The sequence below is a fragment of the Monodelphis domestica genome, chromosome 2, assembly GCF_027887165.1.
Source record: "Monodelphis domestica isolate mMonDom1 chromosome 2, mMonDom1.pri, whole genome shotgun sequence".
Lineage (NCBI taxonomy): Eukaryota > Metazoa > Chordata > Mammalia > Didelphimorphia > Didelphidae > Monodelphis > Monodelphis domestica.
The window spans coordinates 285771628-285790869 of record NC_077228.1 but is presented as its reverse complement, the minus strand read 5'-3'; the positions used below and the strand labels follow the sequence as shown (position 1 = coordinate 285790869).

The window sequence follows — 19242 nt, the reverse complement described above, 5'->3', positions numbered from 1 at the left end:
AAATCAGTTTTCTAAAATAAAATATAGCAGTCAATTTCTTGACATTTCATCAGTAATTTAAGATGGGATTCAAAATTTCATTTAAGAATTAATATTAGTAATCCTTTAGATGAGGTGGGGCATAAGGGTAATCGTAGACTCCTTAGAGAGGAAGCTATGGGAGCAGTGTCTGTAGATTTTTATGCATTACTAGGTAATCTGCAGAGTTCTAACATGGTAAAAAATATATATATAGGCTGATGATGACTCTGAAATTTTAGAACTTCTGTGCAGACATATTTGAAAAGGATTAGAACACAGAGGTGAAAAAGTCTTTGATGAATGTGCAATGGAACGTTTGCCAAGAAAGCAAGACTGACAAATAGGACAAACAATAAACCGGAAAGGGAGAATGAAGAAAATCCTTCAATCTGGCTGTGTCTTAAATGTAGCCATCAGGGTTGTGGCAGAGATTCTTATTTATTCATTCATTCATTCCTTCATTCCTTCCTTCCTTCCTTCCTTCCTTCATTTATTTATTTATTTATCCATCTATTTATTTATTTATTTTTAAAAACCCTTACCTTCTGTCTTGGAGTCAATACTGTGTATTGGCTCCAAGGCAGAAGAGTGGTAAGGGCTAGACAATGGGGGTCAAGTGACTTGCCTAGGGTCACACAGCTGGGAAGTGTCTGAGGCCAGATTTGAACCTAGGACCTCCCGTCTCTAGGCCTGGCTCTCAATCCACTGAGTTACCCAGCTGCCCCCGTGGCAGAGATTCTTAAGAGTAGTATGCTTTGAAGCACTATACCACACCAAGATCAGAACCCCATTGTTTGGTGTTTAGTTTGTACAACTGGAGTGTGTGGTATTACTTGTGTGATGAGGAGGTCCAATATAGTTAATTGGGTCAACTTGTGGATCATATTAGAAAAAAAAAACAATGTTAAAACTTCAAGATCAGCATCAAAAAATCAAGGGAAAAATGAGGTTGAAAAACAAAACAAAACAGGAAAACCGCAGCAAAAATGAATGGGAGAGAAAAAGGAAAACATGACACTGGATTTACTATTCAATTGACTGTGAAAGGATTCTAATTTGGGGAACAGATGTTTCTTTAATGCAATTTTATAGAATTTGTCACAGACTCTATAGTATTACAACTCTTGAAAGAAGTAAAAATGTCTGGAACAACAGTGAAAATTAAACCACCTGATTAGTCCCTAACAGAACCACTAGGAGAAAAACTTGAGCCTCCAAGGTCCTTTTACTTCAGCCATGTGCCAATTTTTTAATGAGATGTATGAAACCAAAAGGGGAATTGTGATACACAAAAAGATATTTTCTCAAATCTATACAAAAGCAGTCCAGTTTAAAGGCCATCAGTAGCAAGATAGTCAGGAACTGCTTTGGTATCTAGTGGATGGGATGAGAAGAAATCCAGAGTGAGCACTGAGATTCTTAAAGCATTTGGCAGTTCCACTGAAAAACTGGATGAAGAACTTAAAAAGGAAATTAAAGAGCATGAAAGAAAAAAGTCACATGGATCAAATATTTGGTAGAGAACTAACTAGTACAATCATGTGTGAGGAATGCAAAACTGTCTTGTTGGTCCATGAATCTTTCCTTGATTTGACTCTCCCTGTTTTAGATTATCAGAGTGGTAAGAAAAGCATAAATGATATATATATCGTAAATGATATATATGAAGAAGATGAAGGTAAAGACAGTGAGGAGAAATATAATAATAATTATATGAAGAAGAATACTATTCCTTCTTGTACAAGTAAGCACTGACAGAAAAAAAGCAAAGAAGCAAGCCAAAAAGCAAGCAAAGAATCAATGAAGGCAACAAAAAATTTAAGAAAAAATTATTCAATTAAGTAATATCTGTATCAATGAAAATCCTAAAGAACATCAACACATTAATAAAACTTTACCAGAAGAAGAAACAGATGATGACTCCAACAACTTTTCACAAGGAGAAGAAAAATTTGAAGTGTGTTTAAATCAAAAAGATATGTGACAAATAGACATGGAAGCTTTGTCAGGAAATGCAAATTATACCAAAGAGGAAGATGTAAAAAATTCAAATGATGCAGATGACACTAGTATTTTTTTTCCCAGTGAATGTGCCAGTAAGTTAAATGGTATATATCTCAAGGAAGAGAGTGAAAAAGTTGGATATACCTCTCCAACCTGATGAAATAAATATGGAGATTTTGAATGACAGTAATCCTGCCTCTGAAAGATGAAGTAATAAATGAAATTCCAGAAACTGCTTTTTGTACCCTAATAGACAGGGGAGCTGTGGATACTGATAAATGTTCTATCAATGATTATTTATATAAGTTTACTAGTGATGAGAAACTGCAAGGCTCAAATAAGCTGCTTTGTGATGTTTGTACAGAGGCAGTAGTGTAGACCAAAGAGAAATATTAAAGGTGAAGAGAAGCATATTTACACTAAAGCAAAAAAGCAAATGCTTATTTCTCAGGCTTATCCTATTCTAACTCTTTATTTGAAGAGATTTCAATAGGCTGGTCTGAATCTGTGCAAAGTTAACAAGCATATAAAGTTTTCAGATGTGGGACAGCTGGGTAGGTCAGTGGATTGAGAGCCAGGCCTATAGATGGGAGGTCCTAGATTCAAATCTGGACTCAGATGCTTCCCAGCTGTGTCCCCCCATTGCCTAGTCCTTATCACTCTTCTGCCTTGGAGCCAATACACAGTATTGATTCTAAGATGAAAGGTAAGGGTTTAAGAAAAAAGTTTCCAGATGTGATAATTTGGTTCCTTTTTGTACCACAAAGTATAAGAATATTGCTGAAGGAAATACAAAAGTATTGTATTCTTTATATGGTGTTATTGAACACAGTGGTACAATGAAGTGGGGGCATTAAACTGCCCATGTGAAGACAAGAACTTCAAATAGTTATCTTTATAATCTTTTTCTTAATGGGACTAGTCCACAAGGTAAACGTCTTAGAAAATGTATTATTATTTTAAGTAGGGAAAATATACCAGAATCTTAATCTTTTGGTTTAAATTTTCTTCTCAATACAATTTGAAAATGAATCAACAAAGGGGCAGTGGTTTCATATCAGTGATTCACATGTACAAGCTGTGCCTGCAACTAAGGCTCTAAATTCATAAGCTCACCTCCTGTTTTATGAGTGAATACTTCATAGTTAATCTGAAAAAGAATTCTCCCCATAATATTTGTTTGGTTTTTTAATAAAAAAAAACAACATAAACAATAAAAGATAATTTGAATCATGTTCGCATAAATTTGAATATTCTAGAAAAGATCATGTGACCCGAAATGCTGTAGGGGAAATTGCTAAACAGAATTGCAAGTGGCAAATGTTTCTGTGGTTGAGAGGAAAATAAAGATACCATTTACTGGTTTAATAAATTTTAAAATAAAAAGAGTTAATACTTCAGCGTATCACTTATGCCTATACTATCAACAACCATAGTTTATACCTCTTCCATTATTGTTCCTTCTGCTTCAGCCACAGGACTGGTGGAAGAACTCTCTCTTATCTTCTTAATGGCATTAAAAGTCTATTAAATAAGAGAAGAAAATAGAAATTAAATGATTTGCCCAGAGAGAGACAAAGAATTCATGCTGGAGTTGGGGCCCAAACCTATGGTTTCCTGTATTCAAGCCCAGCATTCTTTCAATAGAGTATGTTTCTTTCCCCTAATTCTTTTGTCAAAATATTTTGTATTTGTATCCCCAGTGCTCAGCACAGTTTGGGACATGTTAAATGCTTAATTTTTTTCAGTTATTCATAAGCCATCAATAATACATGTTACCCATGAAAAATGCCAACAGTAATGTAGGAAATGTTACCTTCAATATCCATCTTATCATGTCTTTGTGAACTTCCAAGTAGGGGGCATTCTGTAATGTTTCTAGCATAGCTAGTATGCTAGGAGAATTGCTGGAAGTATCACCAGGTCCTAAGAAAGAGAAGGGGAAAGGTGATAAATGCTGTTTACAACTGTATCTTTTAGGCCTGGCATTACTAATATTATTATTTTTTTTTTTACAGGTGAGAATTTAGCTGAGATTTTATTTTTTTTAAACATTATTCATTAGAAACAAAGATCATTTTCTTTTCCTCCCTCCCCTCCCACCACTTCTCCCATAGCCGATGCGCGATTCCACTGGGTATCACATGTGTTTTTGATTCAAACCACTAATATTATTAATAGTAATAATAGCATTAACAATGGAGCTGTGTGGTGCTCTTCCCCAATGGCAGAAATCACAATTTATTTACATATTTTCATTTTATGCAACAATTATGTACAGGTCTTCTTGTAATTCCACCACATTAGTTTTACCCACTGAATTAGTGTAGGCTTTCCTATACTGCAAGGGTACTAAAGGAGCACATAAACTATTCCTTTTAATGTTAGTTGTCTACCTCCTTTTCTGGATATACATTCCTCTGACAGTATCTTTTACAGTTTCTCCTGTGTTTTTCTTCATTGGTAATATGTTACCACCTACCACACAAACAATATGTTGTGAAAAGGAATTTTTTATTCCTTTTACCTATTTTAAGTTAATCAATCAGGAACTTGAAGTACCCCTATTTAACATTTAGTAAGTCACTAATAAGAGAGTTCACACTTACTTAGTCATTAACACTTAGTTTGTCCTAAAAGACACAAGCACTCCTGCCCCACCCTTCCAGTGCTAGGCAAAAATTGAGAGACTTTGATTGGTTCCTGAGATGTGATAGACCAGCCCACAGTGAAAGGAAGGAGAAACCAGAGAGACAGGAAGTGATGTGGAGAAAACTGCTTATAAAAGTTAGCCCAGGGCATTCTGATTCACTTCTACTGCCTTGGTGGCTCTTCCTGAGGGAAGACTTCTGCATTGGTGTCTTTTTGTTGGAGGGATTCTTCTGCCTTGGAGATTGATTCTGTGCTGGTAAGACTTTTTCTAAAGGGACTACTGTGACTCCTGTTAGGGGTAAAATTCATGGTTATATTTATTTTTTAGTTGGTAGCCAGGGATTTAAATTTTAAATCCCAATGAAATACTCAAGTCAGAATGGAATTTTATGATGGTTTATTTGTAAATAATAATAGTGAAGATATTAAGGAAGAAAGAGAGAGATACCAGGCAGGAGTTCTGAGACCCCAGCCAAAGGGGGGGGGGGAAGGGGGCAGAGGATTAAATCTAACACAGCTTCCAGCCACAAGGCCTCCTCCAAGATGAGGGGCCTCCTCAGAGGCTGGTGCCTACATTAAAGCCAAGGAAAGGGGAGAAAGCCTTACACTCACCACGTGACAATCTAAGGGAAGTAGTCTGGGCTCTCATCCTTTAGCTCCTCCATGGTCAAGTACCACCACCACCACCACCACCACCACCACCACCACCACCACCACCACCACCACCACCACCACCACCAAGTCCCTCTCACAGGAAGTGATATGAAATATAAAGGTGTTCTTTACGTCACTTCCTGTGTCTCACATGTACCAATAGTGGCTTAAATTTGGCTCTGGACAGCCCAGGGGGTCTGTCAGTTGTTTCTGATTTGTCACTTGATAGCACAAGTGGGTCAAAGACCTTCCTCCCCCACACTTAATCCTTAAGTGGGGGTGTATACATTCTTGCATTCTTGGTTGCTAAAATTCTAAAGACTAAGCAGGGTGGAGTAAATCTAAAATTCACAATCCCCAACCCCATGATGATTGGGGGACTGGTCTCCCAATTGAGAACTTAACATAATCATCTTGTACCTCTAAAATCTTCTAACTACAGGTGCATGAAAAATTTCACCCTCTAAAAGGAAACTACAATAGTTAGAGATAAAAGGGAAAGAGAAGAGAGAGAAAGCAAAACCAATGTTTTGCTGGGCTCAATTTAGAATAATTATACTCTCCTGGTTGGAAATTGGGACCTGAGGGAGCCTTTGTCGGAGTTGAGCTGGATTTCTTCGGATTGGCAATTATAGGGTATTTAGCTAGACAATATTTTCTACCTCCTTCCTTCCTACATTTCCCCCTTTACTATCTCTACCTTATGTAATAAAGCTACTAATCAGCCATGTGACTTTTGTTAATTTTATAAAATATGTGTCCACAATCATTCTTTTTAACTCATAAATTTAATCAAACCATTTTTAACCCTTACAATGTCTTTCCATAGTCCTGTGTGTGACTTGTAACTTTAAGTCTCATAGCTGTAAAGGATCATTGGAAGAATACCAGCATTGTTAGAAAAGATGGACTCTTGTTTTTAGGGAACAATTTGGGGTCATAAAAAACACTGTGAATTTCCCAATTTTATAATTAACTCCACTTTTCTTAATCAACTCTTGAGACAAGTTCAACATTCAACTACGTTGTTTGTCTAAAAAAATGTACTTGGTCTGATGGGCAGCATACCTGACTGCAAACAACAGTATGACATTTCCCATCTACTTGGTTTTTTCTTGTGTGAAAAATTAGGCTAAAGATCTTTGGGGTGGCTGTGGAATTCATTCAAAAGGCTTCAATTCTAGTGTTTAATTCATCAATCAATTAGCAAACATTTAAATTTTTACTTACTTTGTACCATATACTAAATAAATAATACTAGGATAGAATAAAGGGCAAAAATTCCCTCATTCTATTTACAAGTAATTGATTTTTGTCCTGTAACTGGTTAAGTCATGGATCTTTATTTCTGAATTTAATTCAAAATTCAGCTAATCTTTATTGGGTTAAGTTTCAAAATCCAGCTCTCCTACTATTCACTGATCTCAAGAAATTTTGCTAACCTTGGGGAATGTGTGAGAAAGAAAGGGGGCTGGGTCTGATATCTTTAAACCACCACGCTATCCTTCAAGAATGTCTAGTTTGCTGTCCCAAATACTGGGCCACTATCTTGCACCTGGACTCCAACAGTGACCACTTCTTAATCTCATGAGAGAAGAAGGGGGTGTTGTTACTAGTCCTCATTATTAAACTTCCAAATAATTATGTAGTTTCCTGTGCCTCAGCTTTGTAACTAATCATGTTGCTCCTAATTATATAGTGTCATCTAGCTTGTTCTGTTCTTTGTTCTGCAATTCCTAAATCTTATAAAAGGGAACTGTCCTCTTGGGATCTTTGGCATAAATGGAGGCAAGTAGCATGCACCTACTAATAAAGGTTACCTTATGGAGAAATCTGCTTTGGTTTGCCCTCTGTAAAAATTAAAACATGATGGAAAAGAATGAGAGGAGAGTAAATAAAGGCACCAACTTTTAAGGAGTTTAGCTAAAAAGGGGAAGATAGATATAAGATGATAGCTTATGGGAATGATAGAATCTAGTGAGGGATTTTAGAAGATGGAAGAGACAGGCATATTTACTAGCATCAGGGAAGAAACTAATAGATAAAGAGATTGAAAATGAAAGAGTGGGGATGACAGAAGAGGCAATCTGTTAAGATCAAAGTGCATGAAGGAAAAGACAATGGGAGATGATGTTAGAGAGATATAAGGAGAAGAGAAGAAATAGTTTGTGACAAATTGTTTCTTTTTTTTGCTTAATTATGAGCAAAGTTATGATTTGAAAGGATGATAGAAAGAGGAAGAGCTGTGGGAGGCTGGAGGAGAGAAACTGGAAAAGGTGCTATGGGAAACTGAATAGAGAATTCTTTAGGAAGAGAAGGATTATCTGGCAATAGTGAGGGTCAAGGTGAGTTTAGATAACATGAATTTATGGTGGGTACAGTATGATTTTGTAACTTTTTCCAGCTCTGTTCAGGAATGTAGAAGTGGCAGAAGAGAAGGTACACGATGAGAACAGTCCAAGGTTGAGAGTTTGATCAGAATGGCTATACAAAAAGGGGGTAAAGGGATTTTAGAGTTGAGGCTAATGCAGAGTTGTATTGGTTTACTAAGTGGTTGATATTGGGGAATCATGGTCTAGCAAAGTACTGAAGGATGGCAAAATTGAAGGTTATCATTAGGATGGAGAACTAAGAATAGAGACAGAATGCTGAAATATTATGATCAGATAAAGGAATTTCAGAGTTCATGAAAATGAATGCAGAATACTTGTCAGTGACAGCAAGATCAAGGACAAGACCATCACTGTGTGTATTTGAATAAGAAATAAGAGTATTCATGGGAGTTAAGGTCATGGGGGAATGTGAAGTTGGGAATTTCAAAATGTATCATAAAGTATCTTAGTAGGAGTGCAGGAGTTTTAATCAGTAAAATGTCATCTGCAAACAAGATCTATTTGGACCCTATAGAAGACATCCTTCATGACAGTGACATTTTTGCTGGGTACATGTTTCTGATGGATTTCTCATTTTCTATTTATACTCTGAGGGCTAAATTAAGTCATATATGTTGATTTATCTTTCAGTCAGTCAATTAATAAATATTTATTAAGTGACTACAATGTGCCAGGCACTGTGCTAATAAGCACCAGAGATACAAAAGGAGGCAAGAGATCATTCCTGCTCTCAAAAAGAGTTTATAATCTAATGGAGGAGACAACATGCAAACAAGTACATAGAAGCAAACTCTTTTTTTTTTTTTATAACCCTTACCTTCCGTCTTGGAGTCAATACTGTGTATTGGCTCCAAGGCAGAAGAGTGGTAAGGGTAGGCAATGGGGGTCAAGTGACTTGCCCAGGGTCACACAGCTAGGAAGTGGCAGAGGCCGGATTTGAACCTAGGACCTCCCGTCTCTAGGCCTGGCTCTCAATCCACTGAGCTACCCAGCTGCTCCCTAGAAGCAAACTCTTATGAAAAATACATAGGAAATAATTAAACAGAGAGAAGGTACAAGAATTAAGGGAAAGGGTTATGAAAGGCTTCCAGTAAAGATGGGATTTTAGTTGATATTTAAAGGAAGTTAAGGAGTTCTACAGGAAAAGAGAAGGAAAAGGATTCTAGGGAGAGGGGACGAACAAGACTGAATCAAAAAATACCAATTTTGCTTCTGAAGGAGTTTATCGTCTAATACTTTTTCCTGTGTCTAGGGATAAAAAGCAATTTTTATGTTAAAGAAATATATCTAAATTTGTAATTGTACAGAGTGTAATGATACTTAGTAAGCAAATGAATATTCAGCTACTTTTGTGATTATTAGAGATTATATAGTTGACTAAAAAGATGTACAACCTTCATCTTCACAAAGAGAAGCAAAATGGATAAGCTGATCCCATGGAGTCATGAAGATTTAAATTTCATTCCAAGCTAACCTCTTCCCCCACCCCCCACCTCCAGCCCCCAACCTCCCCAATCCTGGTCAGGTGACCATGGGCAAGTCACAAGTTACTCCTAGGCACTGGGCAATTCTAGAATACTGTTGGTTGAAGAGAAGGTGCTGATCTGCATGAGTAAATGAAGTACCTCACTAGGAGATACCTATAGCAATGAAATCACATGTGATAAAAAAATTAATAAAGAAAGTTGATACATACTTGATATCTTCTGGGTGAAAGTAAATGTCACTACAGGTTCTTCACTGACATTTTCTAAATGCTGTTTTTCCTCTTGTAGGGCCATTCCAATCAAATGTAAGACCTAAAGTAAAATAGAAATTTTAAGAAGAACATACCTGATAATTCAATTGTTGTAAGCAAGACCAAATTGTAAGCTGTAAAAATGTTACATTTTAAAGACAGATAGATTAGGTTTCAAATGAAATTTAAAAGTAATTTTTCCAATAAGAAATTCTTAAGAAAAGAAAATCAAATACAATGGTAAATTCTTAGCTAAATTTAAAACTACAAGCCCCTTGAAAGCAGAAACTGATTCATTTTTTGTCACTGTATTCATACTCCTAACAGGTGCCTGGCAAAGAATAGGTGATTTATATTTCTCAGTTGGAGTTGCCATGTAAAACCACTTCTCAAATAGCTATCAATACTACTTCATGACAAAGGTCCTGTACTATGGATTTGATACACTTGCTACAATCTGTAATCTTAACTAGTTACCTGGTATTAATCACCAGAACCTGGAATCAGATGTCATCTAAACCCAGCCCATAGAACCCAGTCCCACCTTTCAAAGAGGTCAAAACTAACATGAGAAAGACTTAATGAATATTTTCTTAAACATCTATTTAAAGATATGGCCTTCCTTCTATAATTCAATCTAAATATCTGAAGAAGTTAAAATTCTTCCAAAATTCAAAAGCCATATGAAATTCTTGAACCAACTTAGCTCTCTCAAATTCTATATACATATTCCATATATTCATTTTTATTTTGCCTTATTTAGGAATAAAGATGTAATTTTTCTGTTTTGTATATTTCCTTCCAAATAAGCCCTACAAATGGTGGCTACAATTCTAAATCGAAGAAACTTCACATTTATGTGATGGTAGTAAAATATCCATCACAAAGTCATTTTTCTTGAGACAGATAAGTGATAACTGGTAGCATTTAAAAATTCATACTATAAAACACTGTTCTGAGTTTCTCAAACACAACAGGCACTAAATAAAAAATATAGGTAAAATAAAAGCATAAAAATTTTTATTAAAGTGTCTTGATTGGGAGAAGGGAAGCTAGTGAACAGGTGGTCAAAAAAAAGAAGAGGGTCAGTGAAATACTTTTTCAAATGTACACAAGAGAAAAGGAAGGACAGAAAGAAATACAGACAACTTATATGTTGAACTTATGTATACTAAAAAAGTTGTATCAGATTCATGGTTTCATATGTAAAACCTCTTTTGCTGTTTTACTTTATATCTGTAAAAACTGATAATTTAGTGACTGTTGAGTTAAAAATGAAAAAATAAGTTTTAAAAAATATCTTCAAACCTACCCGTTGTAGCATGGACTCTGACCAAGCATATCCATTATGCTCTACAGCCCACTGCAGTATTGTCCCCATGATACACAACATAACATCCGATTGTAAAATATTAACCAGACTTGCAAACAAAGGACAGAATGGAGGCAAAACAGGAGGTGGAAGTGCTGGAAAAAAAAATTATTATTGGCTTCTTTTCCAGATTAATTAATCTTTTCCCATACTATTTCAGAGTCTAATTCTTATCTGGATACCTTTTTAGTTGGTTTCCTTGCAACCCAAACTGTCTTGGCAGTCCAGATTAATCTTGGGAAAGCAAAGTTTTTATCACTTGTAGGTTCTCCCCACCCCCAAATACTTTCAAAACTAATTACTATTGACTATAATCCCTTATGTAAAGCTTATCTTCCCATATAGATCCTAGGATGCAGGAATGCCAGATCTGTGCCCGATTTGCCTTTATTCTATATCCTCTCTCTTTTCATTAGTATCTACTTACTATGTTGTGAATGCACTCCCTCCTCAGAAATCTTACCTTACTTCTAGGATCAACTCAAGTGCCATTTCCTATGTTGGCACTTTCATAATTCATTTAGTTATTAGTCTTCTTCCTGGTTTAGCATTAATCTCTTACAATCTCCATGCAAAAATTACTTTTTATTCACTTTTGTATTACTTATTGATATACAAATTGTTCTCTAGCAATAGAATGCAAGCTTCTTGAGAATAGGAACTGGTTTTATTCCTAGCTTATATCTTAGAGCCTTACACATAAAAGTGTTTAAAATTCTTAAACCAAATCAAATCTACAGCAACTTGCACACTATATATATCCAATTAGTATTATTGAATTAAAAAAGAGAAATTAAAGATGTTCTTTTTGGAAGTACACCTACCCGTATCTTCCCTATTTTGCCTTTTTAATTTTCTTTGAGCTTCTTCAGCCTAATAAAAATGGAAAATATTCAGATTAAAATTCAACTATAAGGAATACCTAAAAATCCTAAACTAATTATTGATAAATTATTCAACTATACAAATTATCAATCACACAAATTATTAGTAAATGAAGGGAATATCATTTAGCTTCAGCAAATTTATATTCTTTAAAGTTGTTTTGAACAGAAGTTGTGAGAGCATTTAAATATGTCTATTTTTCATCACTCAAAGTATCTTTACTACAAAAAAATGGAGGGGAGGGAAATATAGGAAAAGATTTAAGACTAACACAAAAAAGCAAATTAAAAACTCTGATTATAAGACGAAGAGTTTAGTCTCACTCACTGAAAACCACTGAATTTTTATAGTTCATAACTGGAGGTAACAGGAAGAATTCATAGTCAAATGATCTACACTCAAATTGTGACTTAGTCATTTATAATTTGTGATTTGGGGCAAGTGATGAAATTCAAATAAGTGTTAGTTTCCACACTGGTCAAATTAGGAATTTGGATTTATGATCTCCAAGATCTCTTTCTAGTTCTAGATTATATTACTCTATGAAAAGTCCAATTAGAATGAGAATTTATAGAAATCTGACCAAATTTTAAACTAGATATTTAAAAAATTAGACTGATAAAATTTTCATGAAAAAAATGACTGCAATATTATAACAATTCATCAATCATTTGATAAGTATTTAAAATTGCTTACTATTCACCAAACTGTGGGAGGTGGTGAGGACACAAATACAAGGAAATGAAACAGTTCCTACCTATAAGGGGCTCACATCATAATGGGCAAGAATAAGGATTTATTTAAGTACATATAGAAAAAGATTTAAGGAGAATATAAAAAAAAATAGTCATCTCGAAGGGAGGAAATGAGCAGTTGAGGGGGTTAAGGAAAGGCTTTCACGTATTGGGTATCTGAGTCATGAAACAAGACAAGAGATTCTATTCTGTGGAGGAAAGGAATGTATTCTAGGTAAGAGGGATGGCAAATCCTAGGGCACAGCAATGAGAGACGGAGTGTCACCTGGGAAAATCAAGAAGACCAGCTGACTGGAAAGCAGAGTGTGAGAGGGGAAAGTAATGTACTGTACAATTAGAGAGGAGGGAGAAAGGTTGTAAAGGGCTTTAAAAGCTAAAGAGAGGAGTTTATATTTGATCCTTAAGGAAATAAGGAGACACTGGATTTTACTGAGTCATAGTCAGATACTCAATTAAAGAAAATCACTTTGGTAGCAATGAAGAGGATGGGGACCTCCATTATTGCAGGGAGGCCACTGCAATAATAAAGGTGAGTAGTGATGAGGGTCTGATCTAAGATGATAGTTGAATAAAGAAAGAATGGGTCAAATGTTAAAAGATGATATACAAATAGAAGAAGCAAGATTTAGAAACTGATTGGATACATGGCGTAGGGGAGAATGAGGAGAAAGAATAACACCAAGACTATGAACCTTGAAAATTTTATAAATGGATTTAATATATAACAGCCTATAATTAGACTTTAAATAGTTAATAGAAAGCATTTGAATACATTCCTTCTCCCTCTCCCCCAATTACCTTTGATTGCTCTGCCCTTGAAAAGTGGTAGAAATAAAGATTGAAATCTTTAGTGCATTCTGGCTTTAGTTCATATAGTCCTCGTCCTGTTAATCCAGGTTTCCTATAAACAAAAAATAGTGTATTACTTGTTACTGCTAAAGTTTTCAAATTACAATTATCCTTGTAAAAGACAAAGGCCCTGATCTAAGATTAAGAATCTAGAAGGAACTAAACTTAATTTCTGACTATTTTCCAGTTTTCCCAGGAGTTCTTATCAAATAGGAAGTCCTTTTTACATATAATTTATGTTCTCATATTTATCAAATACTGAACTAGTTTTTTTGGTTGCTTCAAGCTCTTATCTAGTCTTTCCGCTAATGCAATCTTTCATTACTACCAAGTGGTTTTGATGACTATTGCTTTATAATAATTTGAGGCCTGAGAGTACAATTCCCTTTGCATTCCTCTCTTTCCCCCCATTATTTCCATTGAGATAATAGACTGTTTATTCCTCCAAATGAATTCTGTATTTCCTATTTCTATTAAGTATCTCCTTGATAATCTGATGAGTATAGCACCAAATCCATAAATTACTTTAGATAGTATCATTTTTATTTTACTTACCTAGTCTAACCAAGTCTGCTGAATTGCTATTTAAGTCTTCCTTTCTATAGGATATTTTGTATTTGCATTTATCTATTTTGTAGAACTGTGTAGGTTGGTTCCCAGATATTTTACACATTTTGTAGTTAATTTTGAAAATAATTTCTCTTAATTTTTTCTTCCTAGTTTTTGTTAGGGTTGGATTATGCTAGTGATTTTTGTGATTATACCTGCTACTTTATGAAAGCCAATAATCCTTTTGATTAGTTTTTATACTGATTTCAGGGTTTTCTGAGTATATCATTATGTTCTCTGAAAATAAGAATAGTTTTGTCTCCATTTTTGCCCATGTTTATAGCTTTAATCTTATTCTTTGCTTATTGCTATAGCAAGCATTTATAGAAGTACTACAGTACATAGTAAAGAATGCTGAAGGTGGATAGTTGAATTTGGGATTAATAAAACTTGAGTTCAGATTCTACCTCTGCCAATTATATCACTTATATGACCTAGAACAAATCATTTGTAACTTTGCTGGGCCTTTGTTCTTCATTTTTAAAATGGAGATAAATTCTAAGGTCGCTCTAGCTCTAGATCTATGACCCAAAGAACTATGTCAAACAACAGTATGAAAGGAGGCAGTCATACTTTTACCGATATGTACTGGGAAACTTTCTAATGTTTTCATCACAAATGATGCTCTTGGTTCTACACATATCTATTTTACATCATATTAAAAAAGAATCCCTCATAGACTTCTTTTTTAAGAAATTTCAATGTATGAGTTAATTAATTTTGCTAACGGTTTTTTCCCGTATTTTATGGAAATCACCAAGTGTTTTTTTGTTTATGTGATTAATTATGCTTCTTTAGAAATAAATTGCTTTTGCTTAACTTGTTTTTGTTACAATAGAAAGTTCAATTTTGGTGAGAGAAGCTTCCAGAAAAGTAATGCAAAAATAAAAGGCATTAAGTATTTAAAAATAAAAGAGAGTGAGAGAGAATGATACTACAGCATTTCCTGATTTTTTAATTCTTTGTTTCTGATGGGGATTTAGTGTTCCCTTGTTCCAGTATCTGGCACTTGGAAACACAAAAGAAAAAATATTTATTGTAATAAATTCAGTAGAAAAATTATTAAGGTAAAAGATATGTTAATGTTTTTCAATGTACATAGAATTATATTTACCATAGCTTTGAAAAAAACTACAATTTCCTTTTGAAATGAGGGTTTTCCCTCTTTACTTTATCCAGTTTAATGGTCATTTTAAACATATTGATGGTGATTCATTTTGGAGGGTGGATAAAGTATAATTAAGAAACTTTTCTAAACCTCAAAAATCTGAAGTTATTAAAAATTACTGAAAACAGTTAACATAGTCTTGCCAGAAAAACTAAATGCCAAAGAGAACAAAGAAAGAGATTTCAAGAAGTATATTAAAGAAGTATACTCATTTGAAAAGGCTTCTTAAATTAACCACTATTTTTTGGGAAGGTAATCAATATTTCAAAAAGGCATTCATTCTGGGTAATTCAGTGAGCTTCAGTGGTAGCAGCCACACTGATTTAAATGAGAATTGTGTGTTTCTTGTAGTCCCAAATTATTAAGGGAAGCTGGCTTAATTTAAAATTGTAAGACATGCAATAGATTTTGGGTCAGTCAAGAAGACATCATCCAAAAAGATTATGAGATTAAATTTCACACTTCACTGCCTACTTACTGCTAGAGAAATCAGCTATCCTCAGAAAATGGAATTTTAGAATATATTACTTTAGAAAGTAAACTCACTTGAAACAGGCAACTGCTTCAATCACAGTCTCCATTCCCGTCTCCTTGTTCTCCTGAATGGCATAATAGGTAAAGAAGTGTTTCATATCACTAGTTAATAGTACCAGAGATTGCATACACAATGTATGTATTTGTATAAGCTCTTCTTGTCTGCTGACATTTACGAAGTTTAAAATAACTTTAAAGAACAGCATCAAATGCCACTACCATAAGAGATCAAGGCCTGGAAGGGGTTAAATGAAAACACTAAGCTCATATTAATACTAATTATTGACATTTATACATATATGTATATATATATGCACATATATACATATACATATATATCACATTAAGGTTTACATGCATTATTTCATAGATGCATCTACATACATCACCTCCATTAACCACAACTTGAAAGTGAATTAAAAAAAAATTTTTTTTTTGAGAAATTTATCACTTTCTCTCTAAATTGTTTTTCATTAAACCATTTGCAATGTATAGGGCATTTGGTAACTCAAAACTTGGGTTTTAATTTTTAAATATTCCTTACTTAAAGTATTAAGGAAATTTAAAATTCACTTTTCAAACTACCTAGACAAAATCTTATTCCAATGTCATTGTAATATGGAGGTGATAGCTGCTACCAACCCAAAACAAATTTTAAACATGGGATCAGCCTATTTAAAATTGGAGTGATTCATCAATGTAATCCTAGGATTATTAATTTTTCATCAACTACAATTCTGGAAAACCATCCACTGAGTCAACAGAGTATTCCACATCAGTGGAAGGGAAATCTTTACCCACTGATTCATTCACTCACAAACAGTCACACATGTACCCACACCCACATGCCACAGATTCTCAAGTTACTAAAATATATTTACCACCTCCATTGGTTTCTCCTTATATAGGAAAGTGAATATACAATTTTTTATTGTATTATAAAAAATTTTATTATACAATAAATATGAAAAGCACAAATCTTTAAGGACTTTCTATTTGCTCCCTGTAGCACATTCAAGTAATGTGTTTTAGTTTGGGAAAACTTGAAAAAAAAAGAAAAGGAAAAGTTGATACTGATAAATATCTATGTTGAGCTGTGTATTTTGAATTTTTATATACTTACATCTTCTGGCAAAGCCTTTACCAATTCACTATGAGCCATAGGTCTAATGCTCAGCTGATGAATAATCTCACGTTTAATTTCATCTGTAGCATTTACATGTCCAACTCCAGGACTAAACCTTTCTCCTGTTAAATTGGGGAAAAGAAGAATATGATAAAAAACACATTTAATAGAATTACAATGTTTGAAATCCAAGCAATTGTCTGTATTGTATTTCTCTATTTGTGTCCCTCTGTTCACCTCTGCAGTGGGAAGTTTCACAATTGTCATGAAAATCAATGGGTGTTTAAAGAGTCCACAAACAGGCAGGAAAGAGGCTTGGACTTGGAAAATGGATGGGTAGAAAGACTTGATCTCATATTTAGCCAACAATCTCAACCATGCTGAATCATATTTACATAAGGTAACTGTAGGTAGTTGCCTTGTTAGGATTGGATAGTAGATGGTAGTAAAATGAGTGTAGATAACAGGCAGATGGTAAAAATACCAGCAAAAGCGACTCTCTTCATTTCACCTACTACTAGACAAGCAGGGGAAAAGTCCATCTATATTGTGACAAAAACCCCCCAACAAAACACCTTTGTTTTTCCATCACATTTGTTCCATTTTTCACTTCCCCTAGCAGTAACTACAATTATTTCTTCTGTGGAGTGCAGAGGAGGTATTAAAGGGGACTTAAATTAACAGAGAATGAGGGGAGAGGCAAGAGAAAACAGATGAAAAAAGGAAGGACAGATAAATCCTTTGTAACTACAGTTCATTAATAAAAATAATCACCCTTAAGACTGCCAAGAAACCCTTTTTACTTCCCAAAGAGAGAGAGGAGCTATTTCGATCACTTCCCAAAAATCTCAGCAACAACAGCAGTTTACTAATTTTTTGAATATTCTCTTTTCTAGTATGCTACCATTTATTCTGTTAATCTTCTCAAACCTTAAAACCCTTCAGGTTAAGGTACTCTAGGAAAACATCCTTCACAAATTCCCCATTATATCTAACTAGGAGAGAAAGATTAAGAGCATGACATCTTTTCCTAGGAACTGAGTATCAGCAACACACCAAAGGTGTCATTAGGATTTCTGAGGTATGTGCAATTGTAAGACTCACCCAAATTTATAAGTGATAGAATAAAAAACTTACCAACAAGCATTATAATGAGGTACAGCATTTCTTCTATTAGAGTATTATTTTGCTGAACAACATCCTATTATAAATAAAGAATGGAGAAACAAAGTGAAAAAGTTTGAAAAAGCAAACTGCATGGTTTATAGACAAAAAGAAAATGATGCATTTAGGCTTTCAAATAGTACCCAAACCATATACTGATCAATTTTGTAAAAAATATACATAACATATTATATAATATTATTCCATAATAAAAGAATCTAACATCTCATACTGTTCATAAAATTAAAACAACTGCCAATTTTACTTGGCACTGACCATTCTGCATGATTCATACAAATCCTACAAAAAGCTCTTATTTCACAGTTCAGTACTTATGGTACCTATTTTAAAAGATATGAATGGAGAGTAATTAGGAGTAATTAAATGAAATAATGTAATTAGGATCATTCAATCTCATATCACTGTGGAAACTTGAGAGGAATGGCATCTGTTTTACTTCACCATGCTTAATAAACATTGTCTAATACTGCACAAAATCTGAGAGTCATGGAGAATGTCAAAAGCCATGGAGTCTGACTAATTCCTGATCAAAAGAATATTTGCCTTCTACAACACAGGAAAAGCAATACCACTTTAAGCTATTATTTGAAGACCTCTATTAAGAAAGAACCCACTACTAGTTCACTTTCGTATATCACTAACTGTTGGGAAATTTTTTCCTTGTATCAGGTTACCCATTTCCCTTAGTTCTAAGGTGTGGAAATAAGAAGAATAAGTCTAATTCCTTTTTCACCTGACAGACATAAATACTTAAAAAGTTATTCATGCCCTTCCCCTAAGTCTTTTTTTCTTTGAGCTTAATATTTGAAGTCTCTTCAAATAATCCTTATATGGCATAATTCTTCAAGATTTGCCCTAATCTGGATACTCTCCAATCATCAATGTCCACCTCGATATGCAGTGCTCAGCACTGAACCTCTTATTCTAGATACCGTCTAAGGGCAAAAGCACATAGGGACTATTATTCCCCCTACTCCCAGACATTAGATCTTTCTTAATACAACTGATGTCATATTAGCTTTTTTGATTGCCATGTCACACTACTTTGTGTTAGGCTTCATGCAAGTCCAGGCTGTTGTTATTTTTTTTACATTCTTTTTTTTTTAATTTTGAGTTCCAAATTCTCTTCCTCTGGTTATCCCCTCCTACACTTATTGAGAAGGCAAGTAATGATATCCATTATTCATGTGAAGTCAGGCAAAAGTTATTTCTGTATTAGCCATGCTGACAAAAAAAAGGAAGAAAGAAAAATAAGGGAAATGAAGAACAATATGTTTTAATGTACACTTGGAGTTCT

At 34.3% G+C, this 19242-nt stretch overlaps 1 protein-coding gene across 2 annotated transcripts in view; it reads right to left on the bottom strand.

Annotated features, from left to right (window-relative positions):
- The window catches only part of UBR2 (ubiquitin protein ligase E3 component n-recognin 2), a 168936-nt gene that overhangs the window by 43049 nt on the left and 106645 nt on the right, over window positions 1–19242 (bottom strand). For both annotated transcript variants that reach the window (XM_001362230.4, XM_003340481.4), the window contains exons 20-28: window positions 17898–17961; window positions 16758–16882; window positions 15647–15699; window positions 13273–13375; window positions 11659–11707; window positions 10775–10929; window positions 9421–9523; window positions 3842–3951; window positions 3469–3549 (exon numbers count right to left, since the gene is read on the bottom strand). In XM_001362230.4, the coding sequence (XP_001362267.1) occupies window positions 3469–3549; window positions 3842–3951; window positions 9421–9523; window positions 10775–10929; window positions 11659–11707; window positions 13273–13375; window positions 15647–15699; window positions 16758–16882; window positions 17898–17961 (843 nt within the window). The remainder of the gene's footprint in view (window positions 1–3468; window positions 3550–3841; window positions 3952–9420; window positions 9524–10774; window positions 10930–11658; window positions 11708–13272; window positions 13376–15646; window positions 15700–16757; window positions 16883–17897; window positions 17962–19242) is intronic.